Source organism: Cariama cristata, unplaced genomic scaffold, assembly GCF_000690535.1.
Source record: "Cariama cristata isolate BGI_N322 unplaced genomic scaffold, ASM69053v1 scaffold12078, whole genome shotgun sequence".
NCBI lineage: Eukaryota > Metazoa > Chordata > Aves > Cariamiformes > Cariamidae > Cariama > Cariama cristata.
Genome location: NW_009630761.1, coordinates 33695 through 58947, shown reverse-complemented (window position 1 = coordinate 58947; position 25253 = coordinate 33695). Strand labels below are relative to the sequence as shown.

Genomic DNA, 25253 nt, shown 5'->3' with positions numbered 1-25253 from the left:
ATTTAATGCACGTACGTCCTTCCTAATACAGATCTGTCCTGGCTTGGCTGCCCAGCATGGACCACCCAGATCTTCCTGGGAAGCAGCTGTGCAGGTGCAATGGTGTAGGTTGTGCACGTCTGGTAGTGGACTTCTACAAAAATAAAAATAAAAAATTGGCCGTTAGAGGTGCTGCGCAGCATGGGGAGAGCCACCAGCTAAATCAGGTCAGAAGGAAGGGTGAAGCTAGCAAGACAACCTAATAGAGTATCTTAGGCATCTTGCCTCATGCTTGTTTTAAACCCTTCAAAGTCAAATCTCAAACTTAGGGGGTTTCTTCTCCCTAATTAAATTAACAGGCCATATGGTGTTTACTGTGAGCGCCTGCAATATGGAAGGAGCTACCTCCTGGATCACTTTCTTTTTTCAAAAGAAGCTGCTTTACCTGATGTCACTGTTCTGAAATGTTCTTTTCAGCAGCAGGCATGAGGGGTTATTTCAGCCACCTCGCTGCTGTTGGTGTCACCTTCTGATCCTGGGGACAAGCTGTATCATAACCTTTTCTGTTTCTGCAGCCACCTTTGTCTTCTCCTGGCTTTTGTCATGCCATTTTTTGCTGCTTGGTGGGAGTGTGTACAGGTCAGGAGGTTTTTTGTGCTTTTTGACATGCAGGTAGTGATTCTTGTTCTTGGAGCTGAGGAGCATAGAAAACAACTCCGAGTGGTGGGTTTTTTGAGGGTGGTGGTGTTATTTTTAACAAGTTCTACTAATTTTTCTTGGTGAGGGTAACACTACCATCTCAGGAACGCGTGAAACTGAAAGTTTTATGGAGTTTTGTTCTTTACTAATGGGCTGGGTTTTTGGTTTTTTTTTTTAAAAAAAAAAAGTAGTTGCTTTGAATGTGCTACTTTTATCTTTACATGGAATCTGGAGGAGGAAATTAAGACCTTGAGGAAGAAAAGCATTGGTTTATTATCAGACCCTTGCATTTAGATGAACAGGAAAGTAGGGTAAGAATCTCTAAACCTGTAGGAGAAATAAAAAGTCTTGGATTTTGCTCTCTGTTTTCAGCTACTCTACCTCATTTAGTTGGGTTTTTTGGTAAGCATAACTCTTGTGTGTGAGTGGACTTTGCCGAGAGCTCATCCTGCATCTCTCCAGTCGTGTATGTTTACCTTCCTCTGCAATCTTAACTTGTTGGGGCATCTTTTCTGTAGGGGCTTGGTGTTAAAAGAGGAGTTGGATGACCCTTCATCTTCAACCAGGCTCAGCTTGTTCTTGGGTATCTGAGCTCCCAGAACCAGATACATTTGCGTCCGCTGAAAACACCCTGCCACATTAGCATATTCCCTGTAACGTATGCTCAAAGGGTGTTTCTTTGCAGAGAAACCTCTCTAAAGATAGCATCGTGAAGTTCTGTGTTGTCAACCAGGGACACTTGATCTAAAAAACAACATTTGATACACAGACAAGGTTTGCAAGTGCCATCTGGATTCTAGGAGATGAGCTAGGTTGTCTCTGTTTTGCATACACTCATCAGGGGAAAAAAAAAAAGTACGTGCGGTCAGATTAATTCTTCAGGATCACCTGTGCAGAACCGTTTAGTCCACACGAATGTCGTCGGTGACATGGGACACCCGTGTAATCCCATACCACTGGGCAGCATGCACCCGTGCACCTTCTCAGGGTGCTGGAAATAATTCTGTAGTTCAGTGGTATATTTATTGAAACCCAGGTGGAATCAATTTAAATTCTCTGGGACCAGTAATGTTTTAATCTACTATCAAGCATACTCCAAGACAGGACCTGCAAATGATGCAAAGCCCCACAGAAATGGGCGTATTTTTAGGGAGGTGGGGATGCAGGGTACGCATATGTCTTTGTCTGGCTTCAGTTTTATGTGGTGGAGAGACTGTCCTCAAAAACACGCCAGCGCTAAGAGCAGAAATCTGGAGACTACGAACATCTAACATAGCTCTGGATCAAATAGCAAACTTACTGTCCACATCTTCCCAGGGATATGTAGGTTATAAAACGTATTTTACTTCAGGGTCTATTTCTTGTCTTTCTAGTTATCCTCTCCTATGCAAATCTAATTTGCCTAATGGGGTGGTGAATGTAATTGAAAGGCAGCCTGCACTTACACGATAGTGAAAAGTCTCACCTGTGCCCAAGCACAGATGGGTCTCTGCCTCACTGCTGCATCATTAGAGGAAATTTATAGGCACAGTGTCACAGGTTTTGCTGCGACTGAAGGAGGAAAATAGCAGTTTAAAACAAACTTGGGGTTTTGCTGTTTTGGTTTTTGTTTGTTTGTTTGTTTTTCCTTTGCAGTGTGGGCTCTCTGTTTCCTGGTCTTGCAATTTTGGTGGTTGCGCTTCTTGGTTAACATAGTCTTTGTCTTTCCCTTGTGCTCTGGTTGATGATGAGCAGGCTTATGCAGGTTACTAGTAACTAGCTTAGCACAACCCTAAGAATGGCAAGTTGGAAAGTCTTTTCTGTGCTGTGTTGCAGCATGATGCTTTGAAAGCAAGTGCCTCAGCAGCTGAGCCAACACCTTCGCTCTGTGGTCCCTCTGGATCACTGAATCTCCAGAGGTTATCCATGGAAAATCTCCACCTCTGCTGCCCATGAGAGAGAGGGAAGGAGGCACAGCAGAGACAGGTACTGCTGTTTATTCATCTCTCCTGGGGTTGTTCCCTGAAGAGACCAAGCAGCAGTGAGGTTTCATGGCTCTCCGGTCCATCCCCATCTCTCCATGCCTGGGCTCTGCAGGAGATGCTGGCTCGTGGTGCTCGAGCACCACGCCAGTGGCCCCACTCCTAAAGGCATATAGGTTCCTATCTACATCATCAGGCTCCTGAACACCTCTAAAACCCATCCCTAAATGCATTGCTCCTGTGCTTCCAGCTTTGTGGGACAGTGGAAAAATTTCCACATGCTGATCGAGTTTGGGGCGAAGGGGAAGAGCAATTTCTGTAGTGATGTGAGGAGTTTTTAAGAGGCAGAATTGTCATCTTGGCAGGGCTCCTATGTGTGTCATTGATCGGGAGTGAATATTAGCTGGGCAGCAGTTAATGTACTTAGCACCCAAGTGAATGAAGCACGCTCTCTAAAGAGAGCCAGCGTGACTTATGGTGTGATTAGCGAGTCTTGGCTGCCCTCAGTACGTTGATGGGGTAGCAAGACAGGTGTTAGTGGGTGCAGCACTGCCAGCATCGGTGCAAGGGTGGCCGTAGTAAAGCCGCTGTGGGGTGAGGGATGCTTGTGGTCCTTGGTTTGGACTTTGACACTTGTAGGAAGTTGTAAATAATGGGGATGAGAAAGACTTGTAAAGTCTTTTCCAAATTCCTCCTTGATTTGTTGGACAGCTTGCCCAGTTATGGGTAAAGTTTGGTGGAACTTTAGGCCTGGAGCTGGCTGGTGGTGGGTGAGCTCCTGCTCTTCAACCTTCATCCAGAGAAGGGAGACTCCCTCTTGGACTCTGCTTTGTATTTGGAAAAGAGAGCAAATGGTAAGACTTCAGGGACCCTTCCTTGATTGCTTCATTTTGGGTTTGTGGTCGAATTTGGATAGTGGTTTGTTTGGGGTTGGATTTTTTTGTTGTTGTTTTTGCAAAAATGACCATTGTTTTCATCTAAACTAGCCCTTCTGACAACGAGCTTCTGGGCTGCTTCCTTCTCCAGGTGGGCAGGACACATACCTGTTCTGTGCTTAACAAACGGTTTTATTTTTTTCTAGAATAATTTACACTTTTGGTAATAGCTTTCGATGTCCTTGGTATTATTTGTGCCTCTTTGATCAAATTGATTGTTATGGATTAAATGCGGTGTTCTTCCTCAAAATCTTCTCACTTCTTGAAAAAAAAAAAAAAGGCAAAAAGCCTTGCTTTTTTTAAGTGGTGTTATTTACCAGTTATTGGTAGTGGCACTTGGACTGCTGGCGCTGGTCCTTTGGGTCTGTCTTGTATGCATTTTTATCTCTGTTCCTGTATTACTCAGTTTAAGTATTTCCTACTTGCTGGATACCCTCACCCCTTAGACACCAGATCTGCTGTACCAGTTCTCATTAGCTTCAGATCCCTGCATGCTCAGTGATGTTTGTGATGCTGTAGGAAATCCAAATTTGCTTAGTACTGGCTGTTTTTGAGGTTAGTGGTGATTTTTTAGGTTGATTTATAGGGGTGGGAACCAAATCATCAAACAGCAAGGCTTTGAAGATGGAGGACTGAGAGGGGGATGTACTCTTAAATTGTTGTGTTAAAGCATCTGACTTAAAGCTCCTCCTGTATATCTTTAGTAATCAGGTGTAAAGTCCTTAAATCTTCAATTAATGGATGACTTTAAGGGGAATTTGTGATGGTTTTGAATCCATCCTCTTATTTCAAATGAGACTATTTTGTCCTCTGATGATTTTCGGGCTGTTTCCCTTCTACCTTGTGTTGTATGAACTTCAAGGTGCTCCAGGATGGCTCTGCCCTACGTAGGCTATATGTTTCTTGCCTCTCTGGTCAGGCTGAGTAGCACAGGACTGAGAACTTGTCCAAGTCACAGACAATGCCCGTGTTTGTTGTACCCAGTGAGGCAGGATCGCGATGAAGGTGCAATCTAATCTCAGGGATGCTCAGACAAATTTATATAGACAAGGGCTGTCTCTCCCAAGGGAGGCTTGGGTTTTCCTCTTGCTGCTGTGGTTGAAGAATTCCTGGATTCTCTGATGACACAAAATTTGAGTAAACCTTGCTTCCAGCAGCTTTCTGCCAGCCCGGGCCCTACCATCGCTCATCACATGTGGGTGCTCTTCCCACTGCTCCGTAGGGTCCTGCTGGGGCTGCCAGGGCAGCAGAGCCTGTGCCAGCTCTGTCCACTGCGGGAGATGCTCGTGGTGTTTCTTGACATATCTCCTGGTTGATGTGGTCTCTGAAGGGCAGCAGAAAATCTGCAATTTTGATCCCCAAAGCGTCGTGGTTATGAGCTGCTTGGGAGTTCCCCCATGGCATGCTGGAGAGCGGATGGATGTTGAACTGTCAGTCTGCAGCCAGGAGCCTCAGGTCTGGGGCACAGGGATTTTTTATTTCTTTCTTGCCCGAGACCTATTGGTCCGAAAGATCCTCTTAATGATCTGTGGGAGCTTCTGTACAAGAACAACCTGTACGCGTCCCGGTAAGAACTGGTGCTGCATGTGACCAGACTGGTTCCCAGCAGATAACAGGGAGCAGAGGCACAGCGGTGGGCAGGACTGGAAACCCCAGGAGCTGTGGCGTTGGGATCCGAGCAACCCCGGCACCGTGGCATGGGGCTTCACACCATCACTTAACTGCTTGGAACCAGGGGTTAAAAATGCACCAGGAGGTGAAATGGTCTGTGCTTGATGTGATGCTTTCCTCAAAGGGAACTCCCTAAATGATTGCTCCCAAACAGACAGGGATTCATCCTGCAGCGAGCAGAGAGGGTCTGCTGGTGGGAAGCCTTTAAGCAAAGGGGCTTGCTGCACTGACCCAGAAACAGCAGCCTTCTCAACATCTGCTAAATTTCTTACAGGATTGGCTGGGAAATTACCTCCTCTTCCACAACTTTATTTTTCCTACTGAAAGCAAGAGCTGGAATATAAAACACCAGGTGATGAAAAGGAAGGATTGTTAACCTGGTATCTCAGAATAGACGATCACTTTTTCTTTTTTTCCCCAGCTTCCAGGAATGAACCAGACTCACAGCATGGAAGCTGCAGGACCCAGCAAAAATTTCCCCAGGAAGGGGCTTGGGTTGAAAACACGGTTCCCCGGGGGAAGCCGTGGGAATACCAGACCCGCAGTCTTCGCCTGGGCTTTTTGCAGCAGCCCAGCAGGGAGAAAGGGGCTGCGTCGCCGGTGAGCATTGCTGCAGTGTCATAGCTGTGGCCTTGCTGTGTGTGCAGCACCGGCGGCTTTTCGGCTCAGCCCACTGTGAGCAGAACGACGCTGCAAAATCGCAGTGCTGCTACTGCCAAAATGCTTTTTGCAGATTCCCCTTTTTGGTTAAAGAATAAAGTAGGGCAGCTGAGAAGGCATGGGGTTCCCAGACTCTCAAATGGAGTTTGTTGAGTGGTGGTGAGATGAATTTGTGGCTTAAATCTCTTCTGTCGAGGTCTTGTTGATGGATTTTAAGCAATGAGCACTGCTGATGTTGTGCCTGCTCAGATACCTCCAATTGCAGGGTCTGTGCAAGAGGCTGTTGAGCAGGACACGCTGCAGGGAAGCTGCATAGCAACCAGAACCCTCTGGGAACACTTCCCCTGGGTGAGACAACCCTACAGACTCCCCGAGACTCCTCCAGACCCAGACCTGCGACTGGAGAAGCCCAGCGAGGGCTGCAGCGGTGGTGACCCCATGCTGGCTCCTCCATGGGGAGCTGCGGTGGTGGCCTGGGTTCCCCTGGCTGCAGCAGGGTCCTGCCTAGGAGTCTGCTCCAGCATCCCCATGTAAATCAGTGGATGCATTTCTGTTGACTGTTACGAGCCGTGGAGAGCCCCTCAGAGCTAATTAATAGTAAGGGAATGCCAATTAAACTTTGCTCCCTGGGTTCTACCACCGCTTTTCTGATACTGCTGGGTTGGAGAGGAAGGTAACAAAATGGAGCCTAGTGCGTATGTGTTTCATCTGGAGAGCTGGGGAAGGGTGGAGCTGCTTGTTAAATGGCCAGCGATCCAAGATTTAAAAGGATTTATGAGTACTAGATAAAAATCATATCCTAGAGGCTGTCTCAAAGTCTCTGTTAAGGTGGAAAATGCTTTCAAAAGTCAGAGCTTGTTTCACTGTGTTTTTCTTCCTTTTGGGTCACCCAGAATTTTACAGGTACAATAGTTGCAGCTTTATTTCCTCTCTGGTGTTTAGCCTAAGTAGGAAGAAAAGATTTCCACTTCCAAAATTAACGGTGGTTGGTTGTTCTTCTATATAACCTAAGGGATTTTTGGTAACAAATTATTTTCTTTATACCTCAGCAGAGTTTAGTACAACTTTGGTTTAAAACCAGTGCTTGCAAAAGTCTAAAGTTTTAAAGGCAGTTGCATCTGTTCTGAAGTTTTCTATTTTCAACACTTGGGTCGTCTTTCAGAATTGACTGCATTTAATGTCATTACGCATTACAACAGGCCGGTGCTCTTCCAGAGAGGGCTTACACCAGCTAAAACTGGTGGATATTGAATCGACATCAAGAATTAGGCCACTAATTAGGAATAAGAAGAGTTTATGAGTTGATATAATGGGTACCTCTACCATCAGAAAGTGCTGCTGAGGAACATCGAAGATGGGGAGGAAAGCCGTGATATGCCAATGGTGGGTATGGAGCGGTGGCAGAGCTGATGGCTGTGGTGTTCAAGTGCAGAGGGTGGCTTGCACGTCTTGCACGTCTTTTTTTTTTTCGTGGCAGAAGTGAGCATTAGCATCCCAGGCTTTGCTTTGGGCTGCATGGTGTGTGCACGGGTGGCTGGAGAGGATGGAGCCTGCCTACCTTTGTAAATGTGGTCCCTAAACTGCGGCGGAGTTTAAAGAATACTAAGACGACGACTGGACTTTTGGTGCTAGCATTGCCAGCGGGAGGCTGGGTTAGCGTGTCCTTCAACTGCGAGTTGCCCATGTGTTGGATCACTTTTTACTCTCTGGAGTAAACTTGATGTTTACTGTCTGGACCCCAGAGGGGCAAATTGCCCCATCCATGGCCTTGCTGCTCTGGGCAGGGAGTGATTTCAGACCTTTTGGGGCATAACTCCTTAAAGCCGACTTTTAAAATGACTTTTCATGTCTGAAAAGTAGGTGAGATGATAAAAGTGCTGTATATCATTCATATAAGCATGGTTAACTCAATTCTTGCTTTCACTATACATAGCATTTACTATAAGTGAAACTCAAGCTCTTTTTTTTCCTGACGTAACATTTCTCTCTGTGTAGAAGTCCCACAAAATAATAATTAAAAAAAAATAATAATCTTTGATATCGAGCTATTGCTCCAAGTCTCTTTTTAAATGGTATCCCTTTTGTACATGTTGTGTCTGGGCTCCATGGGACTTGGGAGCCGTTAATCTTCCTGATGTTTTCTTCCCTGCGGCAAATGAGACACAGATGTTCCCATCTGGAAAGTTTGCTCCCGCCACTGTTGTTTCACTCAGAGTCAGAGGATTTGGAGAGCCATGCAGCAGGCTGAGACTTTTAAGAACTAATTTTTCCATGATTGTGATAATTGTCTGTTTGATATCTGTAACTGCTTTCATTTTTCATTCAGAGTGCTCTAGCCTAATAAGTAAATAGTGCGGAGGCGTAAATATTTCTTAATATTGTAATAGGAGTGGGTGATTTTTTTTTTAAAAAAAAAAGTCTTGATTCTGTAACTTTAAATGGAACAATGAACTAATGAAAAATTACCAAAATACTTTAGCAGTAACTGATCAAATGAGTTAGTGAGCATCTCTGGCTTTGCTTGAACACAGCTCCCCTGCCCCTGTCCCAGGTTATAACCCTGGCCAAAGAGGTCTGAGCACCCAGAGCGGTGGTTTTGGGGAGGGAGGAGTGTTCCCTCCAATACCCAAAGCACTTCCCACCCTAAAACTGAAATGCTGGCTGCTCTGGAGGCTTTGGTTTCCTGGAATGTATTCCGCTGGGATATATTCCAGGAGTATATCCCTCCCTTTGGGGTGGCTGTCTCTGATGGGGGCAGAGAAGGTGGCTGGCAAGGATGGGGAGGGTTCCTCGCCCTGGGGCATTGCAGGCTCCCCGGGCAGAGCTCACTGCATCCCTTTGAGACAGCTGATGAGCAAAAGCTGTTGGCAGGGACATCAAAAGATGAATTTGGGTCCCCAGAACTTATTTACGTGGGCACTAATGGTGTGAGAAGGGAATTGCTATGGCGTGTCGGTAAGAGCAGCATCAGCTCGCAGGTGGTTGCCGCAGTGTGTGTAGATGGTTTTTAGGGCAGCTTTCACAGTCTGAGTAACTATTCTCTCGCTCCTTCATGGAAAAGAGAGCAGGAGAGTGGGGAGTACCATGCCAAAGTGGTCTGTGTTCTTGTAGAAGCAAGACGACCAAAATTTGGAGGCTGGATGTATACCCCACTCTGGGGGCTGTTGGATGTGATAGTTTGTGGGATGGATCCTGTATCCATGGGTTTGAACCACTGGCCCTGGTATGAGTCCATGAACCAAGAGGAAACAAGAGCTAAGGAGGCAGGGATGCTGTGCAGGTGGGTTTGTGCTGTTGGGTCTGACATGGCCAAGGCGAGGGCAGAGCCGGAGCTGCGGCCGTCTTGTCTGGGTGGGAACGCAGCAGAAGTCCAACCTGTGCTACCGATGAGTTTGTAGAGCCAGGCACGTTAGTAGGTTTTTGTAAAAATCACTGAAGGGGAAGACAGATAAAGATCTGCAGTCTGCCTTCAGGAATAAATTATTAATCTTACTTCCCTTATTAACTGCTTTCTGGACTGGTGGTGAACGATAACATACTTTGCTCTTTCAAGTTCTTCTATCTGAGTTTCACGTTGAATTGAGATTTAAAGTGAAACAGCTGTGTGTGGGAGAGGAATAGATGGCAATGGAGATACACGCGTTTATTTTTGATTTATAAAATGCCTGTCCTAGGCTCAGCAGCTCCCTCCTGTGTGATGCAAGGCTCTCCTGCGAGGTGCCGAGTCCTCTCCACTCCCACAGCATCTTACAGCTCATGAGCCTAGATGTGCTATAAAACCAAGCGAAACAGGGTAAAAATAGGCTGATCGCATTTAGTGGAGGAAATATCCGTACAGTAACATAAGTTACCCACTGCAACAGATGCTATAGTATCATCTTAGCCAACTCTGTGCTTTGGTGTGGAGGGAGAGGGATGGAGAAGAACCTCAGTTGACCAACTTTTGCTGCTGACCTGTTTATGTGACATACTGGTGTCTTCCAGTTCTGGCTGTAAATTATTGTTTATTGATTCAAGCAAAGGGAGATCTCTGGAAACCACCCTACATGCAAATAAATACCAGTATTTGTATAGAAACGAAATCTTGACTGCAAACCTCTTAATGCCTCCCCTCTCCACCAAACTGGGACTAACCCAGTCATCCTTTTTTCCCTAAGACTGCTGTATTGGCTGCCTTGTTTCTGATGCTTATCTTCAGTCTTCCCCCTCCATCTCTCTTTGATGCAGTGATGCTGCAAAAAGATAAAATATTGGCTCTTTTCTCAACGATGTGATTTCAGTTTGAGCTTGGGGGAAGCTGTCTGGAAGCAGATGATGGAGGGATCGCAGTGGAGTAGCAGTAAACGTCGTCTTCTGGAAGTCTGAGTAATGATACTCTTGCTTTGCATGTAGATAACCTCTCATCTGCATGCTTTGGAGAACCGCGGAGGTGCTCTACAGATGGCTTAGAGCCGTCAAGGGGAGAGAAAGGCAACCTTAGAGCGGAGGAAAGATGTTAATAAAATTTATATGTAATTCTTCCCATTTCTCAGTTCCTAAATGTGAAAAATATTAGCTTGGTGGAGACTGAAAACAGATGGTGAGCAGTTGGAGCAGATAAGCATGTTATTCAAAATAAACATTCGCCAAAGCTGGGGAGGTGGCGAACCATATTTCATTTCACCCTATTTACATTATCAGGTCAGGTTACACTGATGCTGCCTCTCGTTTGCATTCAGACTATCAACAGGGAACCCTGCGACGCAAGCCAACTGCAGCGTGTCCTTTTCATCAGAGACGTCTTTGGGCTGGAACGGATGGGTTTGGGCCATTTCCCTGGCTTTTTCTCCAGGACGATATATTGAGCTAGTTATCTTAAAACAGCTCTCCTAGGCTGTAGGCAGGGTCCTGCCAGCCACCGGAGAGGACACCGAGGTGGGTTCTTCCTTTGTTTCCCTCTTTCAAATGGTCTCTTTATCCATTTAGACAAGTTCTGCCTTGCTTTATCTTAAAGCAGAGACTCTTACCCATGTAAACGGTGGGGAAACAAGCCTCTAGTTTGAAGGAGTGTTTCTAGGAAGGGTTCATTTTGCTGACTTGTAGACGATCTGTAATTCATGTCTCTAGTCCGAGTGGTCATCTGAGGTGGTAGGGGCAGTGGAACGAGAGGTGCGTCTAGAGTGTGGCTTATCTCCCTTGCTTTGATGAATGCTTTCGGAAGGGCTGAATTGCCTTTGGGGGTGTCTGTCTGTCTGTTGGCTCCAGAACAAGCTGGGATCCAGCTCCAGGATGACCAGAGAATTTCTCCTGCCAGACTTAATCTTGGCTGCTGCTACTGGGATGATTTTCCAGTCCCTTGCAGTCAAGAGGCAGGTATGAGTTTTGGGCTTTTAACTTTTTGAGATCAGGGGTGGCTTTTTAGGTTATGAGTATATTCTGCATGTTCTAGATGAAAGTCAAAAACATCTGCTCTGATTAAGCCTCTTCTTTCTGTATGAAACCGTTACATGCTTTCACTCCTGAGACTGAACCACTGGGCAAGCCCGTGTACACAGTCTTTTGTTCAAAAGATGTCGACTAATACCAAAACTTTGTTAATTTACAGACTTTCATTCTAATCACTTTGTGGTCAAGGCCTTGTTGACAAGGTCTGATTTTGAGTCTCTTCTCTCTGTCCTGCAAACTGTAGAAGGGAAAAGCAAACCCTTACGTGTGCATACCTGCTGGTTATGTAGTCCTGTCTCATATTTAATGTTTTTCTCTTATTTCTTCTAATATGTTTCATGTTTTGACTTCTGCAAAAAGCTGGAACGCTCAAGTCTGGCAAATGAATTTGTGAGAAGCAGTTCTGACTCTATGCAGTTTATTTATAAATGGGATCTATAAAACCACTCCCAGGCCAGGCAGGTTCCTTCTTCCTTCTTAACTCTGGTGACAGTGAATCGAGGGGAGTCCTACACCTGCATCAAGAATGGCTTGAAGATATCAATGTTCATGCTGTACGTGCCCTCCAAACACGCAGCCACAGACTTTAAATCCATTTCCCATGAGGGAGTAGGTGTCCTGGTTTGGCTACAAGAGGACCACTTCTCCTTTCAGTAGATCTTTCCTTCAGTTGAGTTTCTTAAGTAACTGCACTTTCTGAAGTTGGCTACATGTTTTTCAGACCGTGTCTGCTTTCAGAATTGATAACGCTCGATGTCTATAGTTGTTACTAAGGTAATGGTGGGATTGGTGTGCAGAAAGGCCCACGTTTATCCTTATTCCTGTGGGGACCAAGGTCACTCTTGACTCCCTTACGTTCCACCAGTGAAAAGGTGTAAAGGGGTCACATCTGTGGGAAAGTGCTGATGGAACAGGTGACCAAAAACTGACCAAGGAGATATTCCATCCCATCCATGTCATCCTTGGTATAAAGCTCAGGGGTCACAGGGGTCAGGTCTTCTTTCATGGCCAGCATCCCTGTGGGACTCTACTCGTTCCCCTGCCTCTGGTCCTGATGTGTGCATTCCTGAATCTGGTTCCCATCTGCTGCCGCTGCATCATTGGGAGCTCAATATTGGTTTTGTATATTTTTATTTCTATTATGAGTAGTATTAATATTATTATACTCTTTTGCAGTGTTATTGTTTTATTAAAGTAGTTTTAATTTTCCAACCCGTAAGTCTCTCTCCCTTTTCTCCTTTCCTTTGGGGAAGGAAAGGGTTAATAGAGCGCGTCTGCCATCCGCTTTGAGTGCTGTCCCAGCCTTAAGTGATGACAGGAGGAAAGGCTTTACCGTCTTGAGCTGATAGCAGGGTTTAAGAGCCTGTACATACTCCACGTGCTCACTCATAGAGGTTGCTGGATGGTGTTAAATTGTGCCCGTGCAGATACTACGGTGTAAATTCATATAAAGCATCCATGTTTTCTGCACCCTAGCAGTGGCTCTTTCTCTCTTCCCTTGCTCTCAGCAAGCCCACGGCTCTGCCATCGCAGCTAGATCAAGGCTTTCTCTTGAGCATCACCCTGCAGAGCGGAGCACCACCAGCCTCGGGCACTTCATAACTGCCCATCACCTCTTCGAAACGGGACCGTGCATATGGGAGACACAACCCGGGAGTTTTGGCCCGAGCAAGGATGTGAGACAGGTTCATGATCTGCTTTTTGTTAATAAATATAAATCTCCCATCCTGATATTATTCTGCAGTCTGTCGGAACGATATTTTGAACTTTGGGAAGTGGACAGGGAGAAGACCATTTGTGTCTGTCTACCCCTTGGGGTTATTCCTGGATGTCTTCTCTGGTTCCTTATCTTGCTTTTTGGGGGAAGGTAACATCCAGTTTTCCTCATGCAGTGTTTTTATTTCTTTTTCTTCTCTTAGTTTATTCTCTCATTGCCAAAGGCATTTAAGGATTAATTTAAATTCCAGCATACTTGAGATACTCCCTAACTTGTCACTAAGTTTTTTCTTCTTGTGCCTTTTCCCTTTTCTCAGACCCACAGGCATGAAGAGATTAATAAAACAGCTTCTTTATACAATTTACCACATGAGTAAATGCTAGCCGTACTTCAGAGGTTACCTATCACAGCAACACTCCCTTTGTACTAAACACCATAGGTGGGAGACTTCTTTAAAGAAAATAAATAGAATGAAATCTGTCTCGAGTGGGTGTTGAAGCTGCCTCATCTAAAACGTGCTGCTGTGTTGGAGAGCTGGAGCCTTGGTCCCCCGAGAACTCAGGAGGGGGACCTAGCTCTGAGGACCAGTCGAGACCCCAGGTTTTCTCCTGGCATGCTGTCCTGTTGTCTCACAACTCTTTCTCCTCTCTGGAAAGGAAAATCATCAGCTGCGCTTAATCTTGACATATGCTCCTTTTTAATTTGTTACGCTAGGATGAGAACTGGAGCAGCAAAGGAAATACGGTGCGTACTGACAGTCAGTGCGGAGAGTCAAATAAAACCGGGGCCTTTCAGCGTGTTGCTGGAGAGCAGAGGGATGGGGGGTTTCAGGTGTATTCAAAGCTCTGGGGCTTTCTAGTCTCTTGTACACCTGGCCTCCTTAAATGGGACACGCGAATATATAGGGCATGCAGCATAAACTGGTATGTGCCTGCAGCTGTCCTCACCCAGACAGCAGCTTTGCAGCATCTGAAATCTGTAACTCCAATCGCTGTGAAATCTGGTCTTCAGGCTTCATCGGCTTTTGGAGAAGATGAAATTCTTGCATCGAGCCAAGACTAAAACAGCATCTCCGTGACCGGGTTTCGTTTTACTCCGAGTGAATCGTCTTCCCATGTGAAACTCCAGCACGTTCAAGGCCGGGAAGGCAGCTCTCCCACCCGGTCGAGTGGCCACGTTGCTGCCGTCTCTTTCCTTGGTTAACCTTTGCAGGTCCTGGGTGCAAAGTTAAGCACGTGCCACTGCAAAGTTTTCACGTTTGGCAGCTTGACGGCAAAAGCGTTGTGCCATAAACATGTTCAATCTGTGTCCTGCAGGCACTGCTTGAAAAATAAGGACACAACGTTTGTAAATGTTTATAAGTCCAGGTAGGCTTGGAAGGAGAAATTTTTGAAGGAAAACAATCCAACATTTCCAGGTTAGGCAGGTGTCCTGCTCTGAGACTTGGAGTATTCAGTCATTGACAAGAATTATTCTTCTTAGAGCATCATCCAAAAATCTATTACAGCATTTGACTCTAGCATGATTTCAGACGACTGATACAGTGGAGTGACTCGCAGGCGTTTTTTGGAGCATCTCGGCATCCTCTCTGTGCATCTGGAGGCAGCGCCGAAATGTTGCCGTTGGTGGGGCAGTAAATATTTCTGAACAGTGAAATGTGGAAGAAAGAGACTGAGAAGGCGGTGTTTCTCCAGGGACCATCTCACTGGCTCGTTTTTAGCCCCAGGTCAACTCAAGGCTGACTCAGGTCCTGGTTCGCAGAGGTTTGCTCACATGATTCTCATTAAATGGATGTGTTGAGGCTAAAAATGAGAAGTTTTAGAAAGATGGTTTTTATCTGCATTTATAGATGCCCCAGGTCATTAGCAGGAAGCTTTTAAATTTAACAATCCTGTTTGCTTCTCGTCTGTCGGAAAAGAAGGTGTTGGCTTCTCGTGGGCTTTGGTTTTGGTGTCTCATGCAGTAGCTGGTTTTATTTTGGGGTTATAAATTCCATGTGACTTTTTTTTTCCTCCCCCTGTAAATTAACCAAATTAGTTCAGCTTTCTTAATGTGCCCTAGGAGCGTTTTAGGAAGAAAGAGGAAGAGAAACCTTAAGGATTGGTTTCACGCTCTGTTTCTCTCCAGAGCATGGCAATATCAGGTTGGCCATATACGCCTGGGGAAGAGGGTTTCCTAGGAAGGGGGCAAAGAAGATCAAACGGGGTGGGGAGGCATTTGGGGTGTGCGGTGGCAAGGGGCTAGCAGGAGGCAGGGAGCGATGCGATGGTGTCTGAGGTGGGAACAGAGCTTGCAGAGAAGAGCATGAACCACACCTCATGTCTCTGTCCATAGATGATGTGCAAACAGGTCATGGTTCTTGCGTATTAGCTCACGGTTTTGCAATTATTCCCATATTCTGAGCAAACATGTTTCTGTCCCCTGATGGTCATCAGGCAGCTGGCACTGAGCAGTGGAAAGGCACAATTAGTGCTGTTTTGATTGAAAAATTTAGGTCATTTAGCAACGTTTCCCTTCCCTGCCTGGGTGAGCGAACTCAGACTTTTTGTGGTAGAAAAGCCCCTGACTTCATGCACGAAACCTGCTCTCTGACTATTTTACTGCATTTATTTAGAGAGGGAGAGGAAAGGCAGGGGTTTGTCTCCTCCTGCTTTTGCCCATAAAGTCACCTGCTGGAATAGGTACCTACGTGCATAATTGGTGTCATATTCCTACATCAATACATGGTTATTCATCTGAACATCGTGTTCATGCATGGATATGACAGGGAGAGTCTGCACGTCAGTGTTAAATCGTATGAAAATTATGAATCAAACATATGTGAATAGTAGTTTGCAATATCATATTAATAGTGTTATTATATGTTAAAATTAATAGTAGTTTCTTATGGCTTTGGTATCTTCCCACTTTGTTCATGAAAGCAAAGTCTAGAAATTTATTTTTTTTTTTTTTTTAATAAATGAAGACACAAACTTTCTGCTGCGGAAGTATTGTGGATGCAGGTTTTATAATGATTCCAGCCCCACCACCCCGGTTATTCCAGCTGTACTGAAAGGGCAGGAAAACATGGATTTTCAGTGTGTATTCATCTCTGCTCCCCCTTCCACAGATTGTCCTGCAAACAGCAAAAAAAAAAAAATGCTGCAAAAAAAAAAAAAAAAAAAAAAAAAAAAAGTATGCTAGGAATAACGAACTTCATTTGTTACCTTGCTGGCATTACCAGTGATTTGCCATAAGGAAAATAAATGAGGCAGCTCGTGGTGGCAGAGCAGGTGCAGGTGGCTCACGAAGCAGATTCCAGGCTAGCGACACGAAGGGCTTGGATACCAGTTTGCATCTTCTCCGTTCTCGAAAGCAGCGTTTTTGTTGATAGGAGTTGCGAAGTAGCAGGTTTTGTGGTTATATTTCAGTGCAGAAGTTTGCCATCTATTCAGTGCTTCCCTCCTTTATGGGAATACAGCATTTAATTGTTTTGCCAGAACTTGAAAGCTGAATTTCTTACAGCGGATAGATATTTGTAAAAACTCTGGATTACAAATTAGACTGTAATCTAATTTGATTCCATTACAGCACGTACTTTAATACCTTTCCTCCGAGACTGATCCCAGGTGGCACAGAGCCTCTGTACACGTGTTGTTTTTCAGCCGTGCCCCCTTCAAGGGGGTGCACTGGGACCCCCTTTTGCTGCCACCCTGAAACTCCAACAAACTTTTCTGCTCGCCGACAGCCAAAAACTGCCTGAGAAACTTCGCCGGTCCAAAGCCCAGCTTGGATACACGGGAGAGAGGTGAAAGATGAGTGTCTGCACCTCCCTCGCCAGCTGAGCCGGGGTGCGGATGGGTGCGCTGGAAACTCATGGGTGTTTCCGCATGGAAGCATGGTCACAACTCGTTAGGGAGCTAATTGAACAAGGAGGAGCTTGAGGAGCAGGGAGCAGTGACCGGGGTCTCGGATTGTGTTGCATCGTCCGGGGTCCTGAGCTCCACAGCCAGGCAGACTGGTGTTGGTTCCCATGGGAGCTGTGCTTTGGAGATGCTTAGGCTTTGTCTGCTGAGCTGTCTGGATTTAAAAAAAAAACAAAAAACAAACAACAAACAAAAAAAAAACTCAACACCCACCAAAACCAACCCCTCGAAAAAAATCCCCCAAAACCCCAAGGCTTGCATAAGCACATATTTCCTCCTTTTCTCTCGTTTCGCCCCAAGGATGCCTTTTGAGGCTGATTTTAGCCACTGGAGCCAGGAGCGTGGCCACACCGTTCAGCTGAGCTTGGATGTCCCCCCAGAGCCTGGGTCCACAGGAGGGAGGTTGAAAAAGAAGCTGCGGTGTGAGCTGGCAATGTGTTAAAAGCTAGAAACTGCACGCAGGAGAGAAGATGTGAATAGCTAATGTCAGCTCATCTTTACAACCCTGGGACCGTTTTGGTAGCTTGCTGGCATAGCTGTACCAATGCTCCCTGCACACCAGGCCAGTACCCACCCAAAAAAGCAGGTTGCCCGTTGCATGGCTCCAAGAGAAGTTGCAATTCCTCTGGAGAGGCCGTCTTGGTGCCGGGCAGCGTGGACACAGGACGCATGCAAAGCCGCGTGCATGCTGGTACGGGGAGGCTGCGCTGGGCAGCGAGGACCACCCCGCTGTGAGGGAGAGGAGGTGCAGGATGGTTTAATTTTGAGTTTTGGTTTGGTTTTTTTTGAAAAGCAAACACGCAAAACTAGTCAGAGAGCTGTTTGCCAAAGCGGCTGCTTTGGAAGACGTTTTTGTTGGTTGGGGAGCAGGGCTGGAGGTGAAACCTCGGCATCCCATGCTGTGTGTGGGAATGCCTGGGGAGCATCGAGGGGATCTGAAATGGGTGGAGGGCAAAGCGAACAGGCACAAATACTTTGAGGAAGCATCTTCAGGCACAAGGGGTGAGATGATGCTGTCAAGAGACCGGGATGGTGAACATGGGCATCCTGAGCCTGCCTGGCAGCATCTCCCAACACGCACTGCACCCCGGGTGCCTGTCCCCCAGCTCGGGGCCGTACCCTGCCTCTTCTCCACGATAGCTCCCGGTCGTGTAAAGCAGCGTGAGAGCCTTGTGTGACTTTCCCCCCCCCGCCCCTGCCTTTCATCTTCACCCTTGCAACTGTACCTTGTGTGCTGGGGGGGGAAATGCCTGTCCATGAGTGTCACTAAATGTTACCACCTTCTCTTTGTGCAGTTGCTGGTGAGAAGAGGGTGCCAGTGATGCCTGGATCGCCCGTGGAAGTGAAGATACAGTCCAGGTCCTCTCCTCCCAACATGCCACCGCTGCCCCCCGTGAACCCTGGCGGCCCCCGGCCAGTGTCCTTCACCCCAACTGCACGTAAGACCCCAGTAACGCTGCTTTTCCCGGGGCCCAGCTCTAGCCAGGAGAAAAGGCTCCGCTTGTAGAAGTCACCGGGGATGTCTCAGCCATGAGCCAGGGCTGCTTGCCAGCACGGCAAGCGTTAGCCATGCTGCAAGGCTGTAAGGAACGTGGGGACTGGGGTTTTTCTGCTATGTATGCAGGACATATAACAGGGTCTGTAATCCCCCCTACTCCTCTGCCTGCTCCTACCTTGCTGCCAGTGCTGCCTTGAGTCCTTTTCTTTGCAGGTACAGCCTTGATTTCCTCTGTAAACTCCTTAAGAAATTGAAGTCTTTTATCAGGTCAGCTTCAAACAAGGCAAGAGCTGGGCTTTTCACTCTATCTTTTGGAGGAGTTAATTCTCGCTCTGCTGTATCTCACTTTGCAGACAGCATTTCTGCAGCTGAGATTAGAAAGTTTTCTTTTTTTTTAATTTCCCAGCCTTGGAAATTCCTTGCTGTCCATCCAGATTCTCTTTTCTCCATCTTCTCTTTATAATCTTTTCTACTAAGCCACAGTCCTGCCCAGCTGTAGCGTAGCCTCGCACCCACTTCTAGCAGGATGTTGCTCAGAGGTGACTCCACGGACAAGATGGATGTATAGCCTTTTCTTATAGCCTAGAAAAAAATCCTTTTTTTTTTTTCCTCTCTCTCTTAACCAACACTTAAGCTATTCAATGTCTTTTAAAAAGCATCATTCCGGAGCAAAGCTGCTTTACTTTGTTGGGCATGGAGTTATCTGACCCCTGCATGTGGCAAGTACGTATTTTCCAGGTTCTCTTCACCCCTTTTCCCATGCACTGAGCATCTCCCTAGCTGGTTCTGCTTTACTTTGCTCTCCTCAACAGTGTCTGGGATATCTCACAGTTTCATGCTGGCAGTGGATTTTGGAGATGTACAATCCAGCCTCTTTCAGGACACACACTAATGTATTGTGTGATGCTGGCAATAGCGCTAATCGCTGGGTTATCCCGCCAGACACGTTGTCCCCATCTTTATGCGCTGAGGGGTTTTTAATGGCTCTCCTTTTGCTCAGGCAGAAAAAGACCATTAGCAAAGTGACAGAAATTAATTTTTCCAATGAGGTTGCTTGGCACACTGTTGAAGGCCAAAGAGCCTGAATCTGCTGATTGCAGATGACTTAATTGCCTCTTTCCAAGATAGATGAGAGATGCAATCTACTGTGAAGTTCATTCTTGCTTTTTTACTTCTCAGTTGCACCAAAGGGTCTTGGTCAGAGTCAGCGGATGTGGGTCCTGCCCTGTAAAAGCCCATGGCTTGGGCAGACAAGGAGGAACACGCTGGAGGAAGGCCATACCTCCCTGCAGATCGCCAACAAAAGTGTTGGAGAAGCAGCGAAAGCCTCTGACTGTCGAGGACCTAGGGCAGAATTTGCCAGAGTAGCCCTAGACGATGACTTTCGTGGTCCCAGGAATTTAGCATCCTCCTCTCCCCAAACCAGTAATCCCACTGGTCTCGGTACGTCACCTCACTTGCTTCAGGGCTGCCTTCTCACCTGGAAATCGAGGTCCCAGCCCAGCTCTGTGGTCTGTGGTGGAGCAGATCCTGGCAATGCACAGGATCAGATAACTGCCAGCTGCCCTGCGGTAACGCCGTTTGCAGGAGGGTCAGGCAGAGTAAACCTGAAAAACACAGAGAGCGGTTATGGGGGCTGCGTCTAACGGCAGCCCCAACTCAACCCAGCTCACTCTGCTTCCGTGGCAGCCCCCGAGTCCACCAACGTCCGCTGCTCCCATCCTTGGCAGCCTCTCCCCAGGGTCCCCTGGAGCCCCCTGGGTGGGTCGCACAGCCCCTACTTCTCCCAGGGTATAAATAGAGCCCGTTGCTCTCCCTAGTCTTTCCTTTGAAAGAATAAGAGGAAGCAAAATAGAGAAGGGGGTAAAGCGCCTTGGTCGCGGCTGCTGGAGAGCACAGAGCTGCTCAGCCCTTTCGTGTTTGAGAGGAGTGTCTCTGGGCAGCTTTCTCCCCTATTTATATCACTTTTATTGTGAAATAAATGCTCTTGATGAGTAATTGCCAGAAGCCTTGCCTTTTGCCTAGCTCTGCGTTTGCTGGTACTGCGTGGCAGCTAACCCTGTGGTATGTGCCATCTCTGCAGGATATCTCTGGTCCTTTGCTGCTTTGGGGAAGCTGGTGTGGACAGTTTTTCAGGTTGCATTGCTCCATAACAAAAGTCATGAACTGGCTTTGCCTTTGCACCTCCATCCGCTCAATCCTGGCCTTCGCTTTCATTTCATCGTTTCTCTGTCTACAAAAGGACACATCTTTGTTATGGCCCCAAAGAGCCTGTCACCCCTTGGTTAGCAGGAACCACCTTTGATGGTCTCTTCAGCCTTATCTTTCCTTTGCATCTTAACTGACAGTCACTTAACTTCTCTGGTTCCCTGCAGCGTTCACCACGGCAGGTCCCGGTGCATGGAGCCTTTCCAGCCTCTGACCCTGGCATGCCCCAGAGCGGTTTAACTGTTCAAGCACCTCCTGCTGCCTTCTCCAAAAAACCCTCACTGCGGTCATGAGGATTTGGTATGATCCTCGCGAAGCTGCAGTCGAAATTTTGGCATCATTTTTTGCAAGTTGCTGCTCCGTCACAGCACACACCTTCCCCTGCCCCACCTGCAAGGGGCAGCTCTGCCGGGTGGCTTCAGTGCTTCTCCTCTGAACACCGTGATTTGAAATGGTTTTTATAGCTTCTGGCCTTCTCTTCAGCACTTACTTCCATAAGGGATTCAGGGCTGGGCTTTTAAGGATAAGCTGGTGGATCAACTAAAACTATATTTACGACAGTGTACTTTTCACCTCTAAAATTCTGGGTTTATTCTGAGTTGGGGCCCCCGCACACAGCTGCTCTTCAGACAGGGCTCTAGATTGCACAACGGCAGCACAGGGATGTCAACAATTTATTCTAATCCCTTGCTGAGTTCCCAAACTTCCAGCCCTTCAGTCTGTTTCAACATGCTCGCCGCTTACAAGAGGCAAAGTTGCAGATGGGACCAGGTTGGAAAAAACAACTGTGTTTGCGAAACTCCCTCTAAATCCCCAGGGAGGTACGGCGGGCGGGCGCTGCGGGGCAGGATGCTGCCAGCCCTCCTTGGGGTGAGGTGGAGGCACCTGAGCTGCAGTACCTGCTAGTGGGACCCCAGCTGTAAGGAGTACCGGTGACTTATTGTAAACGATGGGGCTGGGAAGGATCGTTGGATTATCTAGTATAATTTTCTGCCAGAAAACGCTGATCAGTAATTCTTGCCGAGGGCTGTAAACTTGGAGCTAAAGCACATTTAATTCTTTGGGCTGAGTGTACAGCACAGCTCGGTCTGCCGCAGCAGTGGCTTTATACAGCCGGACCCCGTGTCCCCCCGGGCTGGCTCAAATGTGCTTCAAATAGAGGTGTGCCTGCTCTGCTCAGCCCTGATTCTCTTGGTGATTGATGGCCCTGGGTATGAAGCTCGCTCCACCGCTGGGTGCCCTCCAGCACGGGCTGTGGGCTGTGCTCTGGCCATAGCCCCCTTTCTGGTTCTCACCCAGTTTGCTAGCAGCAGTTAACCAGCACTGGCAGGCTCTTGGGTGGAAGATGGATCCTCTTAAACACCAGACCAAAGGGCCGTGCCCATCTGATGCTCAGTATCTTTTCTGTCTCCTGTTTGCAGTGCCCAACGGAATAAACCATTCCCCTCCGACACTGAACGGGGCACCATCCCCACCTCAGAGGTTTAGCAACGGTCCTTCCTCCTCCTCCTCCTCCTCACTGACGAACCAGCAGCTCCCAGCCACGTGCGGTGCCCGGCAGCTCAGCAAGCTGAAGCGCTTCCTCACTACCCTGCAGCAGTTCGGCAATGACATTTCACCAGAGATCGGGGAGAAGGTCCGGACCCTCGTCCTGGCGTTGGTGGTAAGCCCTGCACACCGGCCCGGGCTGCCTTGCTTTTGCCAGATCACTTTGGCGATGGGATCCTGGCAGCCAGCACCTGCCCACGTTACACAGTATTATCGCTTTGTGTCTTCACAAGCAGAGCTGTTGAGTGAGCAAGACTCTGTAACGTTTATACTTTCTGGTAAACTTGCTGACAACTTTTTTTTCTTGGCTTTGGTGAGTTTTAAAAAGCTGTTTGTCTGGTGGCTTTGACATGAGCTTGTGTGCAGCTTAACTTAAGGAAACCTGGAAGGATTTGGACAAAGCTTTTCTATAAAGGCCATGGGTCTGGTGCCGTGGGCTCGCTGGAAGCCATGGGCTATGCTGGGCTTCTCCGTTTTGTCTCATAAATGAAACTTTTCATACAATTCAGAGGAGCCTGTAATTTTGTACTAGGGAAGCGTTTTCTTGCTTGTGCACATTTACGATTGCCTGACCCTGACCACGCATCGGTTTAACTCTGATCTGCATCCATACAAAGAAATGCCAGTTCTAGCCATCTCTTCATTAGTGCTGTCCTGACTTCAGTGTGCTCAGACTCAACGCTGCTTTGCTCAACGAGGCAGCCAGGTAAAATGGAAAAAGCAAGGACCTGAAACTAGCAGGGACTCACTCTGGAAAGCTGGTAGTCCTTCTCTGCCCTTGAGTGTGTAGAGGCTATCATGACACTTCAGAGATTTCATTTATTGATACGCAGTCATGTACTTAATGTTTTTTTTCCCTCTTTATGGGCTGCTCCTGCAGATCTTAAAACAAGCTCACTGGCACAGCAAAGTTAACTATTGCCAAGGGCTGCAGAGGATGGGAGGGCTGATGTTGCAAAATAGGAGGTCTGGACTGCTGGTGTGCTGCTGCTGCTTTGTGTGATTGCGTATTTTCATTATCAAATGCATTGATTCTTCCAGTTACATTCATGCCTGTGACTGTCTGAAGGTGCAGCCAGAAGAAAGGGCTTGGTAAATAACTTTTATGCAGCTTCTGCCCTTCTGCAGTCCCACGCTTGGATTTGCAAGAGCTGGGGTTGGTGGCAGTGCATGCATGTGCAAACGGTGTGTATGCCCTCGTGCCCCTTAGCCGCTATGGACAGCTGAAAACACCCTTCAAAAAACAAATGAACAGGTCTTGCTTCGGAATTGTGTCTAATATTTGCAAGTGTACAAACTAACTGGTAGAAATGCTGTGCAAGCCCCAACCTTGGACTGAGAACCTGGAGCACAGCACCGTGCTGCCTGCCCAGCTGCGGTCCCGTGTGACCCCCAGTGCTGCTCCCGAGCTGGTCTCTGCTTTTTGGCATGTTTCTTTTGAGACTCAGCACGCAGCGAAGGTAACTAGGCTGCAGCAGCGTGGAATATTTCTGCTTCTAAGGTTGACGTGGGCAGAGCAAACATGAGTCTGTCCGTGACCTTGAGGGCTTTCGTGGTGCTTGAGCGCTGGATACAAAATGGTACTGCTGTGAAGGAAGGCATATCTGTTTCCACGGGGGTAGGGTAGAACCTCAGGTTACCCTTTTGGAAAGGAAATGATAAACTGTCCGCGTTCCTCTGACTGTCGTTCTCGCCACTGATTGCGGTAATTGCTGGAGGGGTGAACTTTGTAGGTTATGAAACGCTGCTTGTCCCAGGGAGCACCCAGCCTGAGCAGCCACAGGGGCTGGAAGGCTGGGCCAGGGGAGGACCGTGCCCCATGCCAGTGGGGCGAGCAGCAGGCTGACGGAGACTTCGTGGATGGTGCGTAGGTTAGATAAGGTGAGCTGAAAGGGAGGAAGGAGGAGAGGAAGGTGTGCAATACTGGAAACAACTGGAATCGCTGTCTGGCTCCCTGCAGCCTGTCCTAGGCCACTGTGCGGGATATGCCAACTGGGTCCTGCTGCCTCCCAGAGCCAGACTCTGCCTTCCAGCCCCGGAGCTGGGAGGATGCTGGGCCAGGCAGCGCCCGGCTGTGCGCAGCATTCACCTCTCGCCTAGTGCAGCATTTCTACTCCATTGGCTTGAGTCTTTTTGGCTGCGTTAGGCAAGATCCGATGCAAACATTGTCAGTCCTGTAGTGGCAGATGCAGTCTCCCTTCCAGTTCTGTTTGTTTGGAGCCGTTCCCCATGTGTCGAAAAATAAGAGCCAATTGTCCTTTCATTTCTTAATTTCTTTTCTCAGAACTCAACAGTGACAATCGAGGAATTTCACTGCAAGCTACAAGAGGCGACGAACTTCCCCCTCCGGCCGTTTGTGATCCCCTTTCTGAAGGTGACAGGGAGGTGGCGGGGCTTGCCGACACTCGGTGTGCCAGTCTGTGCCGCTTGGCACCATGTCATTGCTGGGAAAGCTCTCATTTCAAGCAGCACAGCAATTTTGTTAAAGTCCAAGACAGACTGCACAGGCTGTAGTGGTGGCCATGTGGGACTGGCTTGCGGAAAGCTAACATTATAACGAGTGCTACATATGTCTGCTTGTACGTTAGGGATAAGGGAGACAAACCAAGCTCCGTTCAGCAGCTTCTGATCCTATAATCTCATTTGCAAATGTTCAGATCTAGAATATTTGAAGCGTTGGCATACGGAGCGTGTCTGGGATGGTTAGATGCAGGAAGCAGAGAGCGCTTCCCATGACACTTGTTTTTTGAGCGCATCGACATCAGGCCATCCTCAGCTCCTGAGAAAATACAGGTAAATCTGACAGTGTAGATACCAGGAGCTTGGAGGATCCTGCGTGGGGGCCACAGGCTGTAGGTGTTATTGCTCTGAGGCATTGTATGTGCAGAGCAAACCTTCTGGAAACGCCTGCCCGTAGCCTGCGTAAACCAGACCCACGTTTGTTTTCCAGGCCAACCTCCCGCTGCTGCAGAGAGAGCTGCTGCACTGCGCCCGGGCTGCCAAGCAGACGCCTTCCCAGTACCTGGCACAGCACGAGCACATCCTGCT

The 25253-nt window shown here is 47.6% G+C and overlaps 1 protein-coding gene across 1 annotated transcript in view; it reads left to right on the top strand.

Annotated features, from left to right (window-relative positions):
- Nucleotides 1-7552: 7552 nt before the first annotated feature.
- CBFA2T2 (core-binding factor, runt domain, alpha subunit 2; translocated to, 2) overlaps nt 7553-25253 on the top strand; it is a 26062-nt gene continuing 8361 nt past the window's right edge. The window contains 6 exon segments of the mRNA XM_009705692.1: nt 7553-7557; nt 8514-8517; nt 18247-18390; nt 22079-22320; nt 24490-24579; nt 25156-25253. The exon segment at nt 25156-25253 is cut by the window's right edge and continues 93 nt beyond it. Coding sequence (XP_009703994.1) covers nt 18273-18390; nt 22079-22320; nt 24490-24579; nt 25156-25253 — 548 coding nt within the window. The 5' untranslated portion in view covers nt 7553-7557; nt 8514-8517; nt 18247-18272.